Raw genomic sequence first — 19,996 nt, 5'->3', positions numbered from 1 at the left:
AAGCACACAGGGATAGTGAGCTCGGGTTTAGGAGAACATTGGGTGGGGGGGAATGGGACAATAAAGGTGTATGGAGTTTCTCCCGCTGTTCCTTCCCCTTTCCTTAGGTGAATGGCTTCTGCTGGGGGACGGGAAGAAATGAGATTGCAAGACTGGTTTGGAAAGTCCTGAAACATTGTAAATGAAGGTCATGTGACCACAGCAGCACTGAAGTAGCCACTGACTTCCCGAAATTTCATTTCCTCAGGAATCATAGGTCCTGGATTTTGTTCACGTTCTGTAATTTATCCTATTTGAGGTATCTTGCTTCAAAAACTGTTGCCCTATGATGCACCCTTTTGTCCTTTTAATGGTTATGGTAAGGGTAAGTGGTAAGTTTTAGAAGTAGATTGATATTGGGGGGAAAAGCTGGTTATACAGGAGTTCAGTATGAAGTGGATGAGCTGAACTTCACAGATCCAGCATATGCCAATCATATTTTCATAACAGGAACTGTCAGATGTCCTAAGAGTAGAAAGATATACAAAGACCAATGTGTCAGCTGATGGCACATAATCTTGCCCTTACACAGGGGTGGGATTGTACCAGTTCGCACCTATTCACTAGAACCGGTTGTTAACATTCTAAGCAGTTCAGAGAACCGGTTGTTAGAAGAAATTACTGGCCTAATCCTGTAAGGAAGGCAGGAAGGAAACATTCTGGTGTTGCTTACAGAAACTGCCTCTCCGTTAACCCTTATTACATTCTTGGCAGGACTGGACTTCCTGTCTCGGGAACATCTGGAGGTTTTTTCCCCTCCTCTGCTGGTACTTTGCTTGTGTGGAGTGACCATTCAAAGCTACAATGGCACTGAAAAAAGTGACTTATGACCATTTTTCACACTTACAACTGTTGCAGCATCCCCACAGTCATGAGGCCAGGAGAGGAGATGCGTGCCTCGATGTGAGTGATATTGAGTTGGCCATGCCCAGCCACTAACATGACCACTAAGCCATGACCACCAACAGCCACGCCCACCGAACTGGTTGTTAAAAATTTTGAATCCCACCCCTGCCCTTAGAGATGAACCAACTGAGCAAGTGGATGCATTCAAATACCTAGGCTGTTCAGTTTCTGTATCAATAACTTTCACAATCATTAATGTACTTGAACAAATTGTTATGCTCAAGTGGCTTTCACCAGTTTATTAACTGCCTCTGGAATATATGAGCCTGGGAAAAATGCAAATATTCAACAGCCACTTTTCTGTGGAATGGAAATGTGGATATTGTTTGCTCAGTACCTATGAAACCTAAGTTGCATGATCAATAGTGGAAGCAGGACATGAAAAGTAATCAACAGCTCATAGACAAGAATCATGCCTTCATTGATTTGGGAATGGAGTTTTCAGCAGTCATCCAAGGAATCTTGGATGATTGCTGAAAAAGCAAATTGCTTGGAAGCTAACAAAAAAAAATGCTCCCCTCCCCCAATATTCTTGAATCACCCAGACATTTGAAGCAGTCATTATGTTCTAATGTCACAGGACTTGCAGCATCTGCTCAAGGCAGAAAACTTTGGAAGGGATATGGCCAACACAACTCCAGTAGTATCCTACAATTTATGAGGATGTTTTGTCTGCACTGGAACACATGAATGTATAGTTCCAGAATGCACAATTTCTAGGAGTTGGATCATTTTCAATATGTTGTTTGAAAATGAACTAGATGCTGGATTTTTCTCTACCCATTTTCAATTTTTGCTAACCACTCTGAATGCTCATCTGAGCAGAAAACTAACGTATAAATTAAATCTCTACTACTATTAAATCTCTAATACTTATTAGCCATAATATGAGTTAATTAGTTCAATCACTTTGCTATAAAAAGGGAGATAGAAATAAAATAAATATGGCATGTAATTACATATATAGGATCACAAAATATGGCTATTTGAGGAAAAATATGCCATTTTCAGAGATGGAATTCTTTTCTTACCCAATAAAATGTTCATTATGCTCAACTACTTTTCTAAGTGGATTATGGCTTATGTTCACTGGCCTCAGTGGATAAAGGTCTGAATGTAGACAGATCTGGTTTCTATGTGATTGGGTTCATACATCACACTAATCTACGTGGATGACATTTTAACTAAGTGATTTAATTCATTAACACAATTCATTAAATGAATTAAAATTGATTAAATCAGTAAAATGCATCTGCTGCATGTTTATTAGGGTTTGGCCTTTAGGGCTCTCACAAATTGAATTTATTTGATGTAATTTGTGACAGCACAAAGATTGAATTTATTGCCATCAACTTCTACCTTATACCTGAGAATGGTTCCAAACCTTCCAGTATTGCTATGTAAAGCTCAAAGAACTGCAGCTGTGTAAGAAGTTAAGATTTACTGGAATATATAATTATTCATCTTTTTTTAATGCTACAGTATTGTAGATTTTTAAGAACTAAGACATTAGCTATCCCACTAAATATTGTGTCATCTATAAATCTGTTAAGCATCCTCTCTTCCTTCAAAATAATATTAAAAATAAGATCCCATTCAATTCCTCTCCAAATTGGTAAAAAATGACTGATTTTAAGTCTGATTTTTGAGCCACCTTTGTATCTACAATGGACGATACCCTAGTCTATAATATAGACAGAGAAGTCCTTGTTGCAGCTTTACAAATTATTTGTATATTTCTAATGATGTAGTTTCTCCCTTATTTTTTTAAAATTAATATAAAGTTTTATGGAGACTGGTAAAAGAAAATTTCTGTTTGTCCTGGTATCTAATATTGCTAATTCTAATGTAGTAAAAATAAAATTGATAAGCATAGTAGATTCAATGATGAATTGATTTTAACTTTTTCCTAAAGCCCTATCCTAGTTTTGAAAGATTACAAGTAACAACATATATGAATATGATGGAAGGGTACATATAAAATTCAATCCTTTATTAAATGACTGATACAGGAAGTTATTAGATAAAAAATAAATGTATTCATCCCACTTTTCAGCTTTCTCTTTACCTATGAAATGTTTATAAAGCCGCTGTTTTAACAGTATTTGTTATACAGCAATGTTTTTTAATATAAACTTTTATCTTGTGCTACTGGACATAGCTAAACCATGAGACCCTGCAGCTTCAGTTAACCATGCTGATGCCTTTAATGTCTTCCAGTGTATTTGCATTTATCTGAAGGGTCAGGTCCTGCATCAGTTTAGAAACAGAATCTTCTCCATCTCCTGCCGCAGCACTTTCCATTGTTTCTTCTGCTGTAGTGCCCAGCTGTTCAGAAGGCTTCATAATTGTCACTCCGTAACCATTGTTACTGTAAATATGGTTATTTTTCATCTTTACTTTAGGAGCAGGGAGGACCTGTTAAGGAATTAACATTTCAATAATTTCAATTTTTTTTTCTTAATTATCTATTTAAACATGGAGATCATTTCAAATTTCCCAGTTGCTGTCACTGATATTTGATGCAGAGTGCCACTGAGTTCATAAGCTAGGCTTAGTTGTGATGTACTTTTTTTGGTGGTGGAAGGCTATTAGTTTAGCATGTAATTTGAGTCCAGCCAATTGCAAAAAGTAGACCATTACACATGGTTTAGGACAGGAGTAATTTAATTTACAGTTCAAGTGTGGCGCTGCAAACCTCTTTACAACCCCTGTGCCCTCCCAAGTAGGCAGACTCAATCGTTTTACTTTTGTTTTAAATTCTTTGGCAAAGTAACTAAATTATTGGACCAGGAAAATGCTGTTGACATAATTTACATGGACCCCAATAAGGCATTTGATAAAATAGACCATAACTTACTACTTGTCAAGATAGATAAATATGGGTTAGACAGCATCACCACCAGATAGATTTGTAACTTATAGAACAACTGCACTCAATGTACAGTCTTTAATGGAACTGCATTTACATGGAGGTTAAGTATGCAGTGGGAAACCCCAAAGTTCTGTTTTAGGCACAGTACTCTTCAATATCTTCATAAACAATTTAAATGAGGGAATAGAAGAGGAACTCTTCAACTTTGCAGATGACACTAAGCTGGGGAGGAGAATAGCCAACACTTTAGAAAACTCAAGATCTAGAAGGATTTTGATAGACTTGAACACAATTACAAAATGTAATTCAGTGGTGAGGAAGGTCAGGTGAAGTGTTAGTATAAAAAGTGCTTACACTGTTTGGAATACTGTGTCCAGTTTTGGTCATGATACAAAAAAATTGAGATTCAGGGTGGCATGCATTTTTATGGTATAAGGAAAGTAAAGTGCATGGATACTTTCGGAGACATATTCGAGATGGAAGAAAATAAGGGAACAACATTATTTGAAAATACCAGTTTGGTTATCAACAATAGAGGCATTTGCGTATCCAAATGTATTTAAAATGGAAAATAATGTTAGATATACTGAAATTTTAAATGAAAAGGATGAACGCAAAACAAAGCAAGAACTAGATGAACAAGGGATAAAGATGAATTGGTATTCATATATGCAAATACATTCCAGATATGGAAAAGATAGTAAGATAGATAGGTTTTACAAAGAATTGACTGAATTAGATAAAATTTTAACAGGTACTGAAGAGAAGATGATTTAAAAAATTTATGGTTATTTAATAGGAGTGAAATTAGAAGAACAAGTTAAAGAAACAATTGCTTGGGGGGAAAATTTTGGATATGGGATAGATTTGGATAAATGGCAGAAATTATGGTCTAGAAATTACAAAGTAATAATGTCAACAGCCTAGAAAGAGAATTTGTGTAAGATGTTTTTCAGGTGGCATTTATCCCTGGCAAGAATAGTAAAGATGTTCAAGGACAAATTGGCAAAATGTTGGAATTGTCATCAAATACCTGGATCATATTACCATATGTGATGGACATGTGCACAAGCTAAAAGATAAAATACACACATGGTTGGAATAATGATAAAACAGCATAGAGATTTAAAACCAGACATATTTTTATTGGGGATTTTATCTGAAGGTTATAGTAAAAAAATAACATATTTGATTATTAATGTTTTAACTGCGGCTAGAATTGTATTTGCTCAAAAATGGAAAAATGAGAAAATTCCAATAGAGGTGGTTAAGAAAATAATGGAATGTGCAGAAATGAGTGGCCTAACATTAGCAATTAGAGAACAAGAAGAAAAAGAGTATTATAAGATTGGGGATTTATTTTATCAATGGCTAGATAGAAGAGTAAGAAATTGAAGTATGTTGCAATAGTAATGATATATTATAATTGATTATTTTTAAATAAGTAATACTATGAATATAATTTAGTAAGAATTGAGTTTTGCTTTTAAAGATAGTCTGGAAATGAAATTAAAATTTAAATAATAGTATAATGAGATAATATGATATGGAATGTTGATCAGAATATAATACAAATGTAAAGTTAAGGGAAAGGATTATAGATATTGTGCACATGATATATATACCAAACCGATACACTGTATAACTGAAAGGTAGTTTTATTTGTTATTTTGTATGTTATAAAAATAAAAACTTTTTTTAAAAAAAATAAGATTGAGATTCTAGAAAGAGTACAAAGAAGAACGAAGATGATTAGGAGGCTGGAGGCCAAAACCTACAATGAATGTTGCAGGCACTGGATATGTAGTCTAACGAAGATAAGAATTGGGAAGTGACATTACAGCAGTCTTCCAATATTTGAGGGGTTGTCTCAGAGAATAGGGGATCAACCTATTTTCCAAAGCACCTGAGAGCAGGACAGGTAACAGGTGGAAACTAGTCAAGGAGAGATCCAACTTAGAACTAAGGACACATTTTCTGACAATGAGAATAATTAATCAGTTTGCCTTCAGAAGTTGTGGATGCTCTCTCATTGGAGGTTATTAAGAAGATATTGGGCAGCCATTTGTCTAGAATATTATAGGCTCCTGCCTGGTGTGGGATTGGATTAGAAAACCTCCAAGGTCCCTACCAACTTTATTCTGATTTTTGTGAACAAGGGGGTGTGTGAAGGAAGAAAATAGGTACATTAAACCAGCTACCTCACGCAAGTCTAAAAAAATTGCCTTATTTGTTCTTCACATTAGCAATGTGCCTGAGACAGAAAGCAACCATGAAAAACCCTCAACATTGAAATATGCAAATGAACTTTAGTAAAAGCAAATTAAAAGTTTAAACAAATGGCTGATTCTATTATGCGAGCACCAGTTTATGAGTGACAATCCACTGTCAGCAATGATTTACCTTTATGTTAATTCCACCAAGACTACCCCGTGAAGAGTCACTCGTTCTGAAGTTATTGCAATGGTGAATTTTGTTATCCTCCAAGATAGCCACACTTCCTGGATATAACTCAACACCAGCTCCCTAGATATAATTTTTTTTAATGTAGCAGTGATGAATAACAATTCTAGTAGCTCATTGCAAAGGAAAATGAGATCTGGTTAGTCAGAAGAAAGAAAATGAAGATAAACTTGTCCTTTAATAAAACCCAAAATAGTCATGAGTAAAACAAAAGGAAGTCAAAATAGGTATTTTTTTTGCAGTAGCAAAAGAAACTAAATAAATCATAGATACAAAATGTCCATAACTCGTGCTCTTTATCTTATATATTTAGTTCACAAATATCTTTTTGAGAGCTGGCTGAATCATACTTGAATCATCCTATGTCATAATTAATTATTTACAGACCACAATGCAAAATACAAGAACTCCTATTACCTTTAATGTCCTCTCAGGTTTAAACTCCCAGGTAATGAAAATCAGTAGCAGTTTCCAATCATTATGAGGTAACAAATTACATAATCCCTATTGAGTTTTACCTTGCTTAAAAAGCAAATACAACCTCCAAACTTACCCACAAATGTCTGCTCTCAAGTGTATTATGATTACATCTACTTTGATTATTGCCCTACTCTTTTCTCTACAAAAAATACTAAATGCCCCCATGGTCATCTGACCACAGTTCTGGTACTTGGAAACCAGCTCACATTTTTGATCAGCTGCAGAATCTTGTGGTTATGATTCCCCAGTGGCAAAACATGGCCACTGGGAAACTGGATTCACTTAACAACCATTGATTTATTTAATGACTGCAGTAAAAATTGTTATAAAATCCAACTTGACTTACAATTGGAGTGATTTATGACATAATTTTCTGTCTCAATAGTGTTTGTAAATCAAGGACTGCCCATCTTTAAACATCTAGACTGAAAATGTTTTCAATTGCTGTATATCCCCTATTCTTAGGGACTACAGTCAACAGCAAATCTACAATAAGGGTTTCCTTGAAGCATCTACTGCTTCTACTGCATTAAGAACCAATTTTATGTCTCTCTTCTCAACAGGAGTGGGAGAAATATAACTGCTAAACATCTTTCTAATAATCATTTTCAAGATCTCCAAAGATAAGAATAGAAAATGAAATGTAATTTCCCTGTGCGGGGATGTTGGCAAAACTTTTGTAGAGGGACAGCAAGAATTTCCACCATTTGAATTTTTGCAGAAATACCACAGAGCCATTCTCCAAACTAGAGCAAACTTAGATCTTGAATAAATGGATGGGCCTACCTTTCTATAGGCTCTAACTGCTCTGCCCAAATAATGAATTCAATCACCACTCAAATAATTAATTTTACTGCCTATTGTTCAAATTATTTATTGGCAATAGTGTAAATAAATGATTTCCTTTTTAAAAAGAGATAAAAATATATTGCAGCCTAGAGGAAAAGGAACCAGAATTTACAAAAAAAAAACAAGGAAAAAATGCTTAGTTCACATAGGTATAATATTGTTTTTACTGCCATCTAGTGATGAGTAAAATATTTAATAATTAGGGATAAAGTGACTAGCTCATTGCATTAGGAAATTGGAGGTCAGTCAACAATCAACATTTACATTAAACCAAATCTAGAAAAGAAGTATCAGTTAAGATTGCCTTTGGAACCTGACTTGTACCTTATTAACTTCATTCTTTCATGTTTTTGAAAGAATTTGAGAACAGCCAAAAGATTACATTAAAAAAATTGGCCGGTTAAGTAACTGAAATCTCAGGGCTATCAGATTGGGACTGCAAAAATCATTATTATTAGATGGCAGCAAAAATTAAATGTTTGTGTTTTCCCTATCTCCCTTCTAATGTACAGGTACTTATTGCTCAACTTAAATAAAAAATTTACATTCGTGCATACATGCTGTACCTTGAATGAACTGAAAGAGAATATACCTGTGCTCCAGTAATTTCACTATTTGTAATTGTCAATGAAGCCCCGATGAGTACACAAATACCAGTTCCTTCACATTTCAATATACAATTCTCCACAATTGTGTGTCCAGATTCAACTACAATAATCCCATCAACAGTCCCTTGCTGAAGCAATGTAATATTCATGAATTTGACATTTTTAGCCCTAGATACTACAAAACTCTCATTAGCAGGTTCTGAAACTATCACAATTTCCTCTGGTTTTCCAACTCCTGAAGAAAAAGAGAAAACTATATTAGAAAGCAACTTAGTATTTTAATTCATCCAACAGTGAAAGAAAAATTATAATTCTATTTTATTGTTTTCAGAAATATATATGTTTTATGGTTTTACAGTTTTTATAAGTAAGCCGTCTAGGGTTGCCTCGAGGCAAGATTGGACAGCAAAGAAATCTAATACCATCAAATAGATGATAGATGGATAGATAATGATATAGATGAGAGATTTCCAGACAGAGATAGGACTAAGGACTGTTTCTAAGTTTTTTAAGTACTCTAATACCATATTTCACAAATACCAAATATTAAGTATATGGTAGTGCTAAAGTGGTACAGTTAAAAAAATTAATGCAATCTTATGAGAACACGCACAGACTAATGCAACAGGCAATTGCTTGCCTCATTTAACAGTCCAATATGCTGATCAAATATAAACAGCAGCAATAGTCATGATACTTTAAACTAATTCAAGCCAGACTGAAAGTAGTGATATTGGGGAAGTTGAGGTTGAACTTGTGGGATGACAGAATAATTCCCTCAATAATTTTAGTTATTCAAATGATTTCAATATTGTGTGTGTGCACACACACGCACACATATACGCAATTACTTTATGCATGCATTAAGAAGCTGTAGCAGATTAAAATGAGAAATGTTTTCATATTTAAACAAGTCTCTGAAAAATTTTCATATTTAAAATTTTCATTATTTAAAGGTCTGAAAAATTTAATTTCAGGCTTGACATACAAACCAAGGGAAATTGTTCTATCCAATATTTTCTTTCACCTCAACAGAAAATTACAATGTTCTTTCAATTTGGCAACTTTAAATACAAAAAAGAGAGAGAAAGTATACTAATGCCTTTAATAATAATATCTTCAGTTAACATGGACAGGTTTGCTGCTTTATATTCTCCAGGGAAAATAAGCACATTATCACCACTGTAACAGCGGTCCAAAGCTATGTTTAGGTTCTCATTCTGTTGAACAACTGTATCAGAGGATAATTCTTTAGCCTATATGAAAGAGAGAAAAAAATAACATTGGGAATTAAGTGAATCTTTGAACATCAGTCTTTTAAAACCAAATTATTTAACTAACAAAAGAAAAATAACATTGCATATATATATATATATGTAGGTCTAAGTGTGTTCAGGTCTTTTCCCGTGTAAGATTAATAGTATCTTGGCGACGTTTCAGCGAGGTCCCACTCGCCATCCTCAGGCTGGTGCTTTCGGCTTCGTACCAGTGCAAGCAGTGTGTGATCGGAGCTGCCCTCTCTCTATAAATACTGGTGGTGGGGGCTGGTGTGCTGGGCTGGTTGGCTGCGCTGCTGCCTCTTGATTGGTTGATGGAGTTGATGTTGGTATAATGGGCTGTGTGATGGCCTTGTGAGTTTTGTTGTGGAGATATCCTGGATCTTGTGCTGTAATCTCCTGGGTCGTTTGTTTTGTAGTGATCTTTTTTCATTAGCCTCTCGTGGGTAATGGGTTGTGTGATGGGCTTGCGAGTTCTTTTGTTGTGGTATCCTGGGTCCTGCGTTGTAATCTCCTGGGTCATTTGTGTTTTGATCTCTTTTCCATTAGCCTCCTGTGTAGTAACGGCTTGGGTAATGGGTTGTGTGATGACCTTGTGAGATTTATTGCTGTGGTATCCTTGGTCTTGTGCTGTGATATCCTGGGTCATTTGCTGTGTTGCGACTTCTTGAGTTCTTGTGGTGTAATTTCCTGAATTTTCTGATGTGATGTCTTGAGCTGTGATGTAGCATTCTGGGTTTTAGTCTGGCTTCGAGTTTGGGGTCTGGGTCTGTGTTCTTGGCGTGTGTCAGCTTGTTTGGTTTGGGGGTCGGGGGTGCGACAGCTGGCGATGCAGCCGTGGTGTTTTCTGGATGGTGGTTGTCCTTCGTTTATAGGATGGGCTTGGGCCTGGGTCTGATGAGGGGGGTTGGCGGTGGTGTCCCATGTTGTTTTGGGTCTGGTGTTGGTTTTCGTTGCTGGGACTCGTTTGTTGGTGAGGGCCAGCTTCCAGATGTTTGGTAGGCGGGAGGTATCGTCCCATCTATTCATGTTATGGGGGTGTTTCTCTATCTCAATGGCTTCCTTGATTATTCTCTTGCTGGAGTGTTCAGTGTTGAATATTAATTTGGTTCCTTCGAAATTAATTTCATGTCCTGTGGTTTTAAGGTGCTGGAAGAGGGAGGAAGTATTTTCTTCTCTTCTGACTGCGTTTTTGTGTTCTGCGATGCATGCATTTATTCTCCTGTTGGTTTGTTCAATGTATGTGGCTGGGCAATTCACCAGCTGTCGCACCCCCTGACCCCAAAACCAAACAAGCTGACACACGCCAAGAACACAGACCCAGACCCCAAACTCGAAGCCAGACTAAAACCCAGAATGCTACATCACAGCCACCCGCTCAGGATATCACATCAGAAAACTTAGGAAATTACACCACAAGAACTCAAGAAGTTGCAAATGACCCAGGATATCACAGCACAAGACCAAGGAAACCACAGCAATAAATCTCACAAGGTCATCACACAACCCATTACCCAAGCCGTTACAACACAGGAGGCTAATGGAAAAGAGATCAAAACACAAACGACCCAGGAGATTACAACGCAGGACCCAGGATACCACAACAAAAGAACTCGCAAGCCCATCACACAACCCATTACCCAAGCCGTTAAAACATGAGAGGCTGATGGAAAAAAGATCACTACAAAACAAACAACCCAGGAGATTACAGCACAAGATCCAGGATATCTCCACAACAAAACTCACAAGGCCATCACACAGCCCATTATACCAACATCAACTCCATCAACCAATCAAGAGGCAGCAGCGCAGCCAACCAGCCCAGCACACCAGCCCCCCCCACCACCAGTATTTATAGAGAGAGGGCAGCTCCGATCACACACTGCTTGCACTGGCACAAAGCTGAAAGCACCAGCCTGAGGATGGAGAGTGGGACCTCGCCGAAACATCGCCCAGATACTCTTAATCTTACACGGGAAAAGACCCGAACACACTTAGACCTGCATACCTGTACCCGTGAAAATCTATGAAAACATATATATCTATATATCTATATCTATATCTATCTATCTAAGTATAGATAGATAGATAGATAGATAGATAGATAGATAGATAGATAGATAGATAGATAGATAGATAGATATATTCATCCGTTTAAAGTTGATAAAATGAGGACCCGGATTGTTGGGGCCAATATGCTTACTCTGTAAGCCACTTTAAGAGTGCTGTAAAACTCTATGAAGCAGTATATAAGTACTACTGTTATTGCTATTTACTCTTTTAGAATCGCCTTAGTATAAAATGTTGAAGTTTAATACAAAATTCAAATAATGTTGCAATGGTTCTTACATTTCAGTTATATAAATAGTTCCTGGGAACAAACCCCAATGTATGTAATGGAACTTAATGGAACATAAAAATATTTTCTAAAGACTTTTATAAAACATATACAATTTTAATTGATTAGCAATTTTAGAATGTAAGTTACTATTCTGAACTAGTGCTTGCAAATTTTTACTAAGACAGTTCTTCCATGCAAGAACTCTCCTGCTAAGGTTCATGAAATATCTAAATCAGGGGTATCAAACTTTGAGTTTAACACCCCTGATTTATATAATAGCATTAATCCTGTTGTACAGATTTTTGTATAACTGCACCAAGCCCGCAACTATCATCTTTTTATTATGGTACTGAAAAATATATTAAAACAGAGCAAATGTCTTCCCAATGACCCAAAAGAATCATCTTAATGCCAAATTATACTTCTTTGCATATTTACACACATTAGTGCATGCAGCATTAAGGAATAACTATCATCCACTTAAAAGTTTCTTACCACTTCTGCTGTTACTGTTTTTGCAACAATGTAGGTTACAGTTTCCCCATCCTGCCTGTGTCCTTTTCTACGCTTCAGTATTCTTGGGGCCATGGGGCCATGAGCTCTGAAATTGAAAATGAATTCTATCACAATTAATTTTAGACCTGTGGGACCCCACCATCCATATCCTGGGTTAGACAGTACAGGCAGAATACAGAATAAGGCTTTAATTGGCTCTTTTAAATAAATATAATAAGATAATGTTTTAAATATAAATATGCCCCACTTGAGGAAAAAAAGACTGTAATCTGAAATTCTTTGATATACTGAAAGGCAGAGAAATCTGCTTCAGAAAACACATCCCAAATATGTGTAAAGAAATTAAATTTCTAGGATTTTTGCTATTTGATGGGGTTTACCTATAATTTAAATAATGAATGGACCACATTAAAAAGAAGGCCACAAATCCTGACATATTCTCTTCTGAAGAAATAAAATATATATTTTTAATACTCAAAATTTAAACTGTGGCTTAAATAATATTTGAAAACACTTAACTATTCTAAAAACCTTTCAAATTATTAGACAATACCTTATTTGTATAAGATATTCTGAAGGGCAAATTATTATTATTTAAATGGGAAGCTGACAGAATTATGAATTATTGAACTGGGGATACATCCAGCAAGAGGTTTTTTTTAAAAAAATATGTAATCAATTTTACACAATTCATTTAAGTATAAAATCTTTGCTTTTAAAAAAATGATGAAAAACAGAATCTGCTATTATTAATTTCCAAGTTAAATTAACTTAATATATTAAATGAGTTTAATTTTTTACAGCTTAAAAAGCAGTGTGAAATTCAGGGAAATAAAATTCTACAAAATAAATTGAACTAGGACTGAATAACATTAAACAGGATAGTTTTTTAATCTGCAGAATTAAATGTATTTAATTTTATATGACTCATATTTTCTAATGCTTAATTTGAGCAAATAAGGGCAAAAACTCCTGGAACAATATTTTAATATATTCCATTTAAAATAAATTTGCACTTATCAAAATATGGTCTCTTATTACTTATGAAAATACTAGTATTTTGAAAGTGTATTAACAGATACCATTGTTTCTTAGGATGTTGCATCTTTCTGATGTTTATTTATAGCATGGGAGCTATTTGGGGTTTTTTTGTTGTTTCTTTTTTATTTATTTTGTCAAGCTAGTTCTCAAATGGACAAAAGCAAGCAGACATTGTTTGATCTTTATCAAACAATAAATAGATGCAAATGATTAGAATTTAACACTGATGTAGCAAAAAGAGAACTAGCATTAGATACACAGCTTACAGTGGAAATATTTCATAATGACACTCTTAGCATTTCTACAATAAATCAGAAGTTCTTATATTGTTGCATTCCTGTTTATCTCAAGCTTGCCTGAGAAAAGCCTAAATGTGTTTCTGGCTGATTTTAATGGAAATTTCATTAAATAAATGAAAATTACAATACATTGAATCAATCCTCCATTAGCATAAATGGGAATAATAAACACTGAATTCAATGGAACTTATTTTTGAAGAAAAAAACATGTCAAGAATAACATTTAAGAATTAGCAAATTTATGACTAAACCATCATGTAATAACTAATAAAAATAAAATCATGTTGACAATCAAATAAAAAATTAGATCACAACAAATGAAATTACCTTAAACGTAAATCTTCCCATATTTTCAACAAGCCACACAGCATTATTAGTTCATAGTATTTTTTCCAACATTCAACAGCTTCTTCTGCTGTGGGCTCCTCTTTGATGTTACTTTGGTATTGAATTAATTCCAAATGCATACTCTTGTATTTTTCCAAATTTCTTCTAAAGCGATGGGCAATTGGAGCGGGAATAATTCCATTCTGAATATCACACCAACTAAAAAAATCAAGACAAATAGAAATTCAACTTTTGAAAATGCATATCATAAAATCCATTTTTATTCTTATAACTGCAAATAAGGTGATCACTATGGGTTGGAATGCTATAGAGCAATTCCCAGTCTAACCCCCAAGTGTAAGTTTGAACCCCATGTGTCTGAGAGGAAAACTGTATAATTTCAACTTGAATATGTGAAGAGGATGTTGTTCCAGTAGGTCCTGCAGGTTGAGATAGCAATAGCAAAGCACTTACTTATATACCGCTTCATGGTGCTTTACAGTACCCTTTGAGTGGTTTACAGAGTCAGTATATTGCCCCCAACAATCTGGACCATCATTTTAATGACTTTGGAAAGACGGAAGGCTAAGTTAATCTTCAACTGGTCAGAATCTAACTCCTGGCAATGAACATTCTAATTACTGCAACACCACCAATGTTTTAATGTTCTCACATTTTGGATTATTTGTCAAATATAAATTGATGATTCTGTGTTTATATATGTACAGGTAGTTTGACTTTGGTATCGTAATGTTATATTTTAACCAGATTTATCAATGTTGGATAATTCTAAATGTTGTCAGTAACTGAAGTAACATATATGTTTAGAAAACAAATACAAATAAATTGAAGACATTGTTCACATTGCTTTACTCTGAAAAAGGTTAATCTTTAATGTGGATGTCAGAGAATATGTATATTTTGGTAGGGAAACATTTTAATATGAAAGCTTCTAGCACTACTTCAAGTATGATTGTTAAAATTCTGGCTTAATACTTCATTTCCTGTTGTGAGAATTAAGCATATTCTACTTACATTTTAATTCTCTCTTCCATTAATGCAGCATAGGTCTCACTATTTTCATCATCATCCCAATCTCTCCAAAGAAAGTCATAGAAAAATCTAAGTAAAAATAATAGTGATACTATATTTATATTTTAATGTTCTATAAAAAGGATGCAGGGAGTGAAAAGGTATTTCAAAATATAGACAGTAGTCTTTGTTGTAATATTTTATTTTCTTTGTTTTAATATTTTCAGTACAGTATTTATACACTGACCCCTTTCAGTTACCTCAATATTTATGCAATAGTAGATGGTGCATATTACTCTATTAATTTAACTGAATCATCATTTTATAATCAGTTTCTTTTTTTACCTTACAAGCTTACTTCACTAAATGTGGATCTCTCTCTATATGTAAATATATACACTAAAGTTCTGTTTTGAGTTATTCTTAAAATATTCTTAATTATTTTAAATTGGGAGATAACATCAACACACTGTAGTTTATTTGGACCTCAGCAGAATCTTTTAGAGTACCTCGTACCTGTTTAATAAAATGGTAAAATAAAGTCTAAATCAGATTACTATAGACATATAGTTTATAGATTAGACATATAGTTGGCCAAATGTCCAAAGCCAAAGAGATCTCATTAAAAGTTCCACTTTAGCTGAAAGGCAAAACTGGGTGGATTTCTAAAGGGTCTGTCCTATTCAACTTTATTTATTTTATCAATACCTTCAAGAATTTCAGAGATACTTATACAGTATACAGATGACATAAAGCTGAAAGGGGCATTAATATTTTAGATCAGAAATGATTCAAAAAGATCTAAGCAATAGGATGAAATGAACAGGATGGATTTTAATGTAAAGAGAATGCCATGGATAGAGCGAGAGAAAATCCTTAATACCAAAGCAATGAAAGAGGAAATATTGGTTAAATCCAACAATGAAGCAGGTATATACACAGACAATACACACACACCAATTTATATCAGGGAATGGGTAAACATAACCAGACTTGCACAATTGTATTACCACAACCAATCTTTAAAAAGGCAGTCTTAGTATGGAAGTGATTTCTTGGTGTGATTTACATTTCAGAGCCGATATTGAGAGAAAGTGAAGTTCTGCATCTAGGTATGAAAGTGTAAAGTGTAGGTATAGGAAAAGAGAAACCAGGTCTGGAAGCAGCACATGTGAAAGGGAGATGAATGTCCTAGTAAAATCACTAGTTAAACATGAACCACAGTGTAATGTAGTTTCTAAATAGGCAAATGGGCTACAATACTAGAATTATGGAAGGGCCAACTTTATGTGCTCTATGGGGGTTACTGATTTCTTCCCCATCTTTAGGAGTTATGAAATAAATGTTCAAAATATCTGAATCTTAATGAAATATTTTAGATTTATAATCAACATATTAATTATAAATACAGATTAACATCAACTTAATATCATCTTAATATAGTAAGAAACATATTAAAATGTTAAAATAAACATTCATAATTGAGTTTGAGAAAAACATACCTCACGATTTCTAAAGCCTTGGCTATATCAAACACTACACTATCCTGTCCTTCAACGGGATATACTTCTAAAAGAGGCACACAATAGTCCATTTCTTCTAATATTTCATCAACTAACTGTTTTGGAATATTTGCAATATTAGAGGAAAAAGGTTCAGCTATAGATACAGAAACATTGAAATTAGCTGAAGGATTGCTGGGCAGTTTACAAGTAACCTAGAATGTAAAACACAAATAAAACAATTATAAAATATAGGTGATATTAAAACTTTTATACTTCATAATTTTTGATTTTTATAATACAGAAACCTCATATATTTGAAGTATATATGGTAGTAGTTCTTTCATTATTTTATATCACTGCTAAAGAAATATGAATCTGCCCTGCCCACCTCTCCCATGCATAACTGAAAATAGCATGGATACAGAATTTTATTGGGGCCTCTTATCCTGGGTGAAGACAATTCATGTCTGGAACAGAAGATCACTATTCAAAGTTTTCCAAGGTCTGCTTTCGCAAACAAATCTCATTCACATGTATACAATACTGCCAAAAATATTGTACACTTAGCATGTAACTGCAGCATGTAGCAATCTTTAGGGTAGGAGGAATGATTTTTCTAATCTGAAGCATAAGGAGCAACTTTTTTAAAAGACTGAAGCATAAGAAGAGGAAGAGGTTACTTTTAAATATCCTTACATACTGCAGTTTGCTATTTAAAAAGCCTCTATTAGTATCAATAAATTGGTTTGGATATTGCAATATGGGACCCAGAAAACCCTTTATATCCAATCAACAACTTATCCGAGATAACTTGGGTCTCTGGGAAGAAAAAATGGAAATACAGCTAGCAGAATAGACGTGAAGCCCCAGAGAATATATCCAATTTATAGGTGGAATGTCTTATGCTTGGAAAAGCTCTACCCATTATACTGGTATTCAATAACATTTAAGCCATTCTACACATAATTATTTAAGCCACAAAAAAACTTTTAAAATGTGCTATAATCAAAATTCACTATGTCAGATCCAGTCAATATCTATGGCTTGGATGGCCTCCAATGAAAAAAAAAAAGACCACTGTGTGGTGGTGTAAACTATTGACAATTTTTTTGATCATAGCTATAGTTTTATTAGAAAGCTTTAAAATAATATTAAAATACATTTAATTACCTCAACAAGCACTCCTATAAAAGGTATGGGAATCTCTTCAGAATTGACAAAAAAAAGTTCTGGGTTGGTTTTCCAAATTCCAAGCCAATTTTCCTTCATCTTCAGTTTTTCTACAAGATACTTACTCACAGCTTCATTGGCATCCTCTGCCTTTTAAATAACAGAAATAATTGTCAGTTGCCTCAAACTGCAAGATGGGCAGAAAATAAATGTATTAAAAAGACCATCCCATTGACAAATTCACCATCAGTCAGTTGCAAAAGGCAGCTTATATAAACAAAGAAAAGTAAGGGATGCAAAGTCTTCACTTATGTGCTCTTTTCATCATTCTGTCCTTTATATTCTTATGGTTTTCTTACCCCAGAATAAGTGTAAGAGCTTAAGAAGACAGTTGAAGTGATGCATTCAGAAATGCCCCAATCAGTGACATGATGGGTGAATGTTTCTACCATCAGCTGCTGATGCACTGAAACCAATCATTTTCCTTATCAATTACTGAATATGGAAAATCAGTCAGCAGTGAGTGAGAGCAGAAGCAATGTCACCAGGATAAGGATCGGCAATAGGAGCAAGTCATTTCATGCTACTGAGTTTACTGGAATCTGAAGTCAGAACTTTTTAACATTGAGAAAATCCTGTGGATAATACATTTCACACAAGCCCATCTCGTGTTTGGTATTACTGATTCCATATATTAAATATAGTAATGACAGAGGAGTAGAATTGAAGAGAGACTGCATCTCTTTTTGAGAATCAGACTCAAATATGTCCCAAAGGCTTAAGGGACTCTCTGATACAGAACACTTTTTAACCACCTTATACTGATATATCTGGTATGTCTTATCTGGGGAAAAAATAGTTTTATCTATAGCGATCCATATTCTAACCATAACACACGGGATATGTTTTAATATTCAGAAGCCATAACTTTATTGCAAAATATGCTAGAGAGAAACTTTACTGGGACTAAGCGGTTAATTTCAAACATGCCAATTACTGATGTTATCTCCCATTTAATTTCTGGAATGAATTCAAAGATGTTTTTGCCTTCCTATCTAATGCATACGCAGCCTCTCTAAGCCTCACCACAACCAACGGTTTCTCTCTCTCTCTCTCTCTCACACACACACGTTCAGAAAACGAACATTAAAAAAAAAAATCCCTTACGTACAGTAAGATAAAAGTAGGCAAGCATAATGTGTACACTTCAATGGATCCCTTCGAAGAAGCACAAGAAAGCTCGCACTGTCACACGAGGCCGGGGTTTCACCGGCACCGCCCGCGCTCTCACCGCTTCCGACCCACCTTGCAACCCTTCAAGAGGTCGTCGCAATACAGCGCCACCTTCTCCCGGCCGGTCAGCGCTCCCAGGTAGGACGGGAATTCCCTCGGCAGCGGCCCAGCTTCCTCCTCCCCGTGGTCTTCCTCCCCGCCGAGACGAAGGAGACGGTGGCTCTTCGCCTTTCGAGGTGGGCTCTCCAAAAAGTCAGGAGACGTGCCGGCAGCTCCCTTTTCTTCTTTGGCTTCACTTTCCTTCTCTAGGTGATCCAAAACATTCGACGCCATTTCTTCAGCGGCTCGCGCCTTTTGGGGCGCGCGACCGCCACGAGCATGTCACACCATTCCCTCGACGGGAACTAATTATTGCGGGACAAAAGCGCTCCGACGCGCGCAACCAATCAGAGCGGCGGAAGGCGGTGCCCATGGCCACGAAGGGCCGTTAGCTGTTGTCTAACAAACGGTTATTCGCTCCGCCGTCTTTCCCCGCACCAGATCGAAGCGGATATTCCTTTTAATTTATTTATTTTTTAACTTGAATTTATTCGCTGCCCAACTCCAGTGGATTCTGGGCAACTTACAAAAGTAGGAAAAAACATCAAAGCCAGAAAAAAAGCTTGGTCTGTCTTCCCAGATATTGCAAGGAATATCCGCAAGGCATATTGAAAACAGACTATACAAAGAAACTGTTGAGGCTTACATAAACAGAGAAATTTTTAAAAAAATGGAGCAACTGACCAATATTGTTTCAATTTGGAAAACTTTCAGAGGTCTTAACAAGTCCTTCCTAGAGCTGACCTACGTTTTTTATAACCATTAATTTTTTAAACAAGATTAACAGTAACTAAAAAAGATGAGGGGAAAAAAGAAAAAAGACAAGACAAAAATATAAGTAGTGCCAAATTAATCTGTGCCTTTTTTCCTAATCAAAGCCATCTTGGCAAGTTCCATTATTTTTACCATCTACTCTTCCGTTATGGGTAATGTCAA

At 35.2% G+C, this 19,996-nt stretch overlaps 1 protein-coding gene across 2 annotated transcripts; it reads right to left on the bottom strand.

Annotated features, from left to right (window-relative positions):
- Positions 1–2,901: 2,901 nt before the first annotated feature.
- On the bottom strand, positions 2,902–19,407 carry SHCBP1L (SHC binding and spindle associated 1 like). Of its 2 annotated transcripts, XM_026669145.2 has the most exons (10): positions 19,034–19,407; positions 17,729–17,878; positions 16,556–16,770; positions 15,057–15,143; positions 14,022–14,240; positions 12,334–12,439; positions 9,323–9,476; positions 8,205–8,455; positions 6,224–6,346; positions 2,902–3,363 (listed from the first exon to the last, which is right to left on the bottom strand). In XM_026669145.2, exons 1-10 carry the CDS (start codon positions 19,292–19,294, stop codon positions 3,130–3,132), a joined length of 1,800 nt encoding a protein of 599 aa, XP_026524930.1. In that variant the 5' UTR covers positions 19,295–19,407; the 3' UTR covers positions 2,902–3,129. The 2 variants fall into 2 exon arrangements, with proteins under 2 accessions (XP_026524930.1, XP_087816983.1); XM_087960857.1 differs by lacking the exon at positions 6,224–6,346.
- Between the last annotated feature and the right edge of the window lie 589 nt (positions 19,408–19,996).

This window comes from Notechis scutatus, chromosome 3, assembly GCF_049901735.1.
Source record: "Notechis scutatus isolate UNSWTSFEM ecotype Mainland chromosome 3, rNotScu1.2, whole genome shotgun sequence".
Lineage (NCBI taxonomy): Eukaryota > Metazoa > Chordata > Lepidosauria > Squamata > Elapidae > Notechis > Notechis scutatus.
Note: the sequence above shows the minus strand (reverse complement) of the source record. Positions and strands in the feature narration are given on the sequence as shown.

What these genes read in the sequence shown, in the direction of transcription:
- SHCBP1L (XM_026669145.2), bottom strand. Translation starts at nt 19,294, where the DNA reads ATGGCGTCGAATGTTTTGGATCACCTAGAGAAGGAAAGTGAAGCCAAA. An exon ending in ACCTCTTGAAGGGTTGCAAG is followed by an intron (nt 17,879 to 19,033) that starts GTGGGTCGGAAG and finishes GTTATTTAAAAG; the next exon opens with GCAGAGGATGCCAATGAAGC. An exon ending in AAACAGTAACAGCAGAAGTG is followed by an intron (nt 9,477 to 12,333) that starts GTAAGAAACTTT and finishes TCTTTCATATAG; the next exon opens with GCTAAAGAATTATCCTCTGA.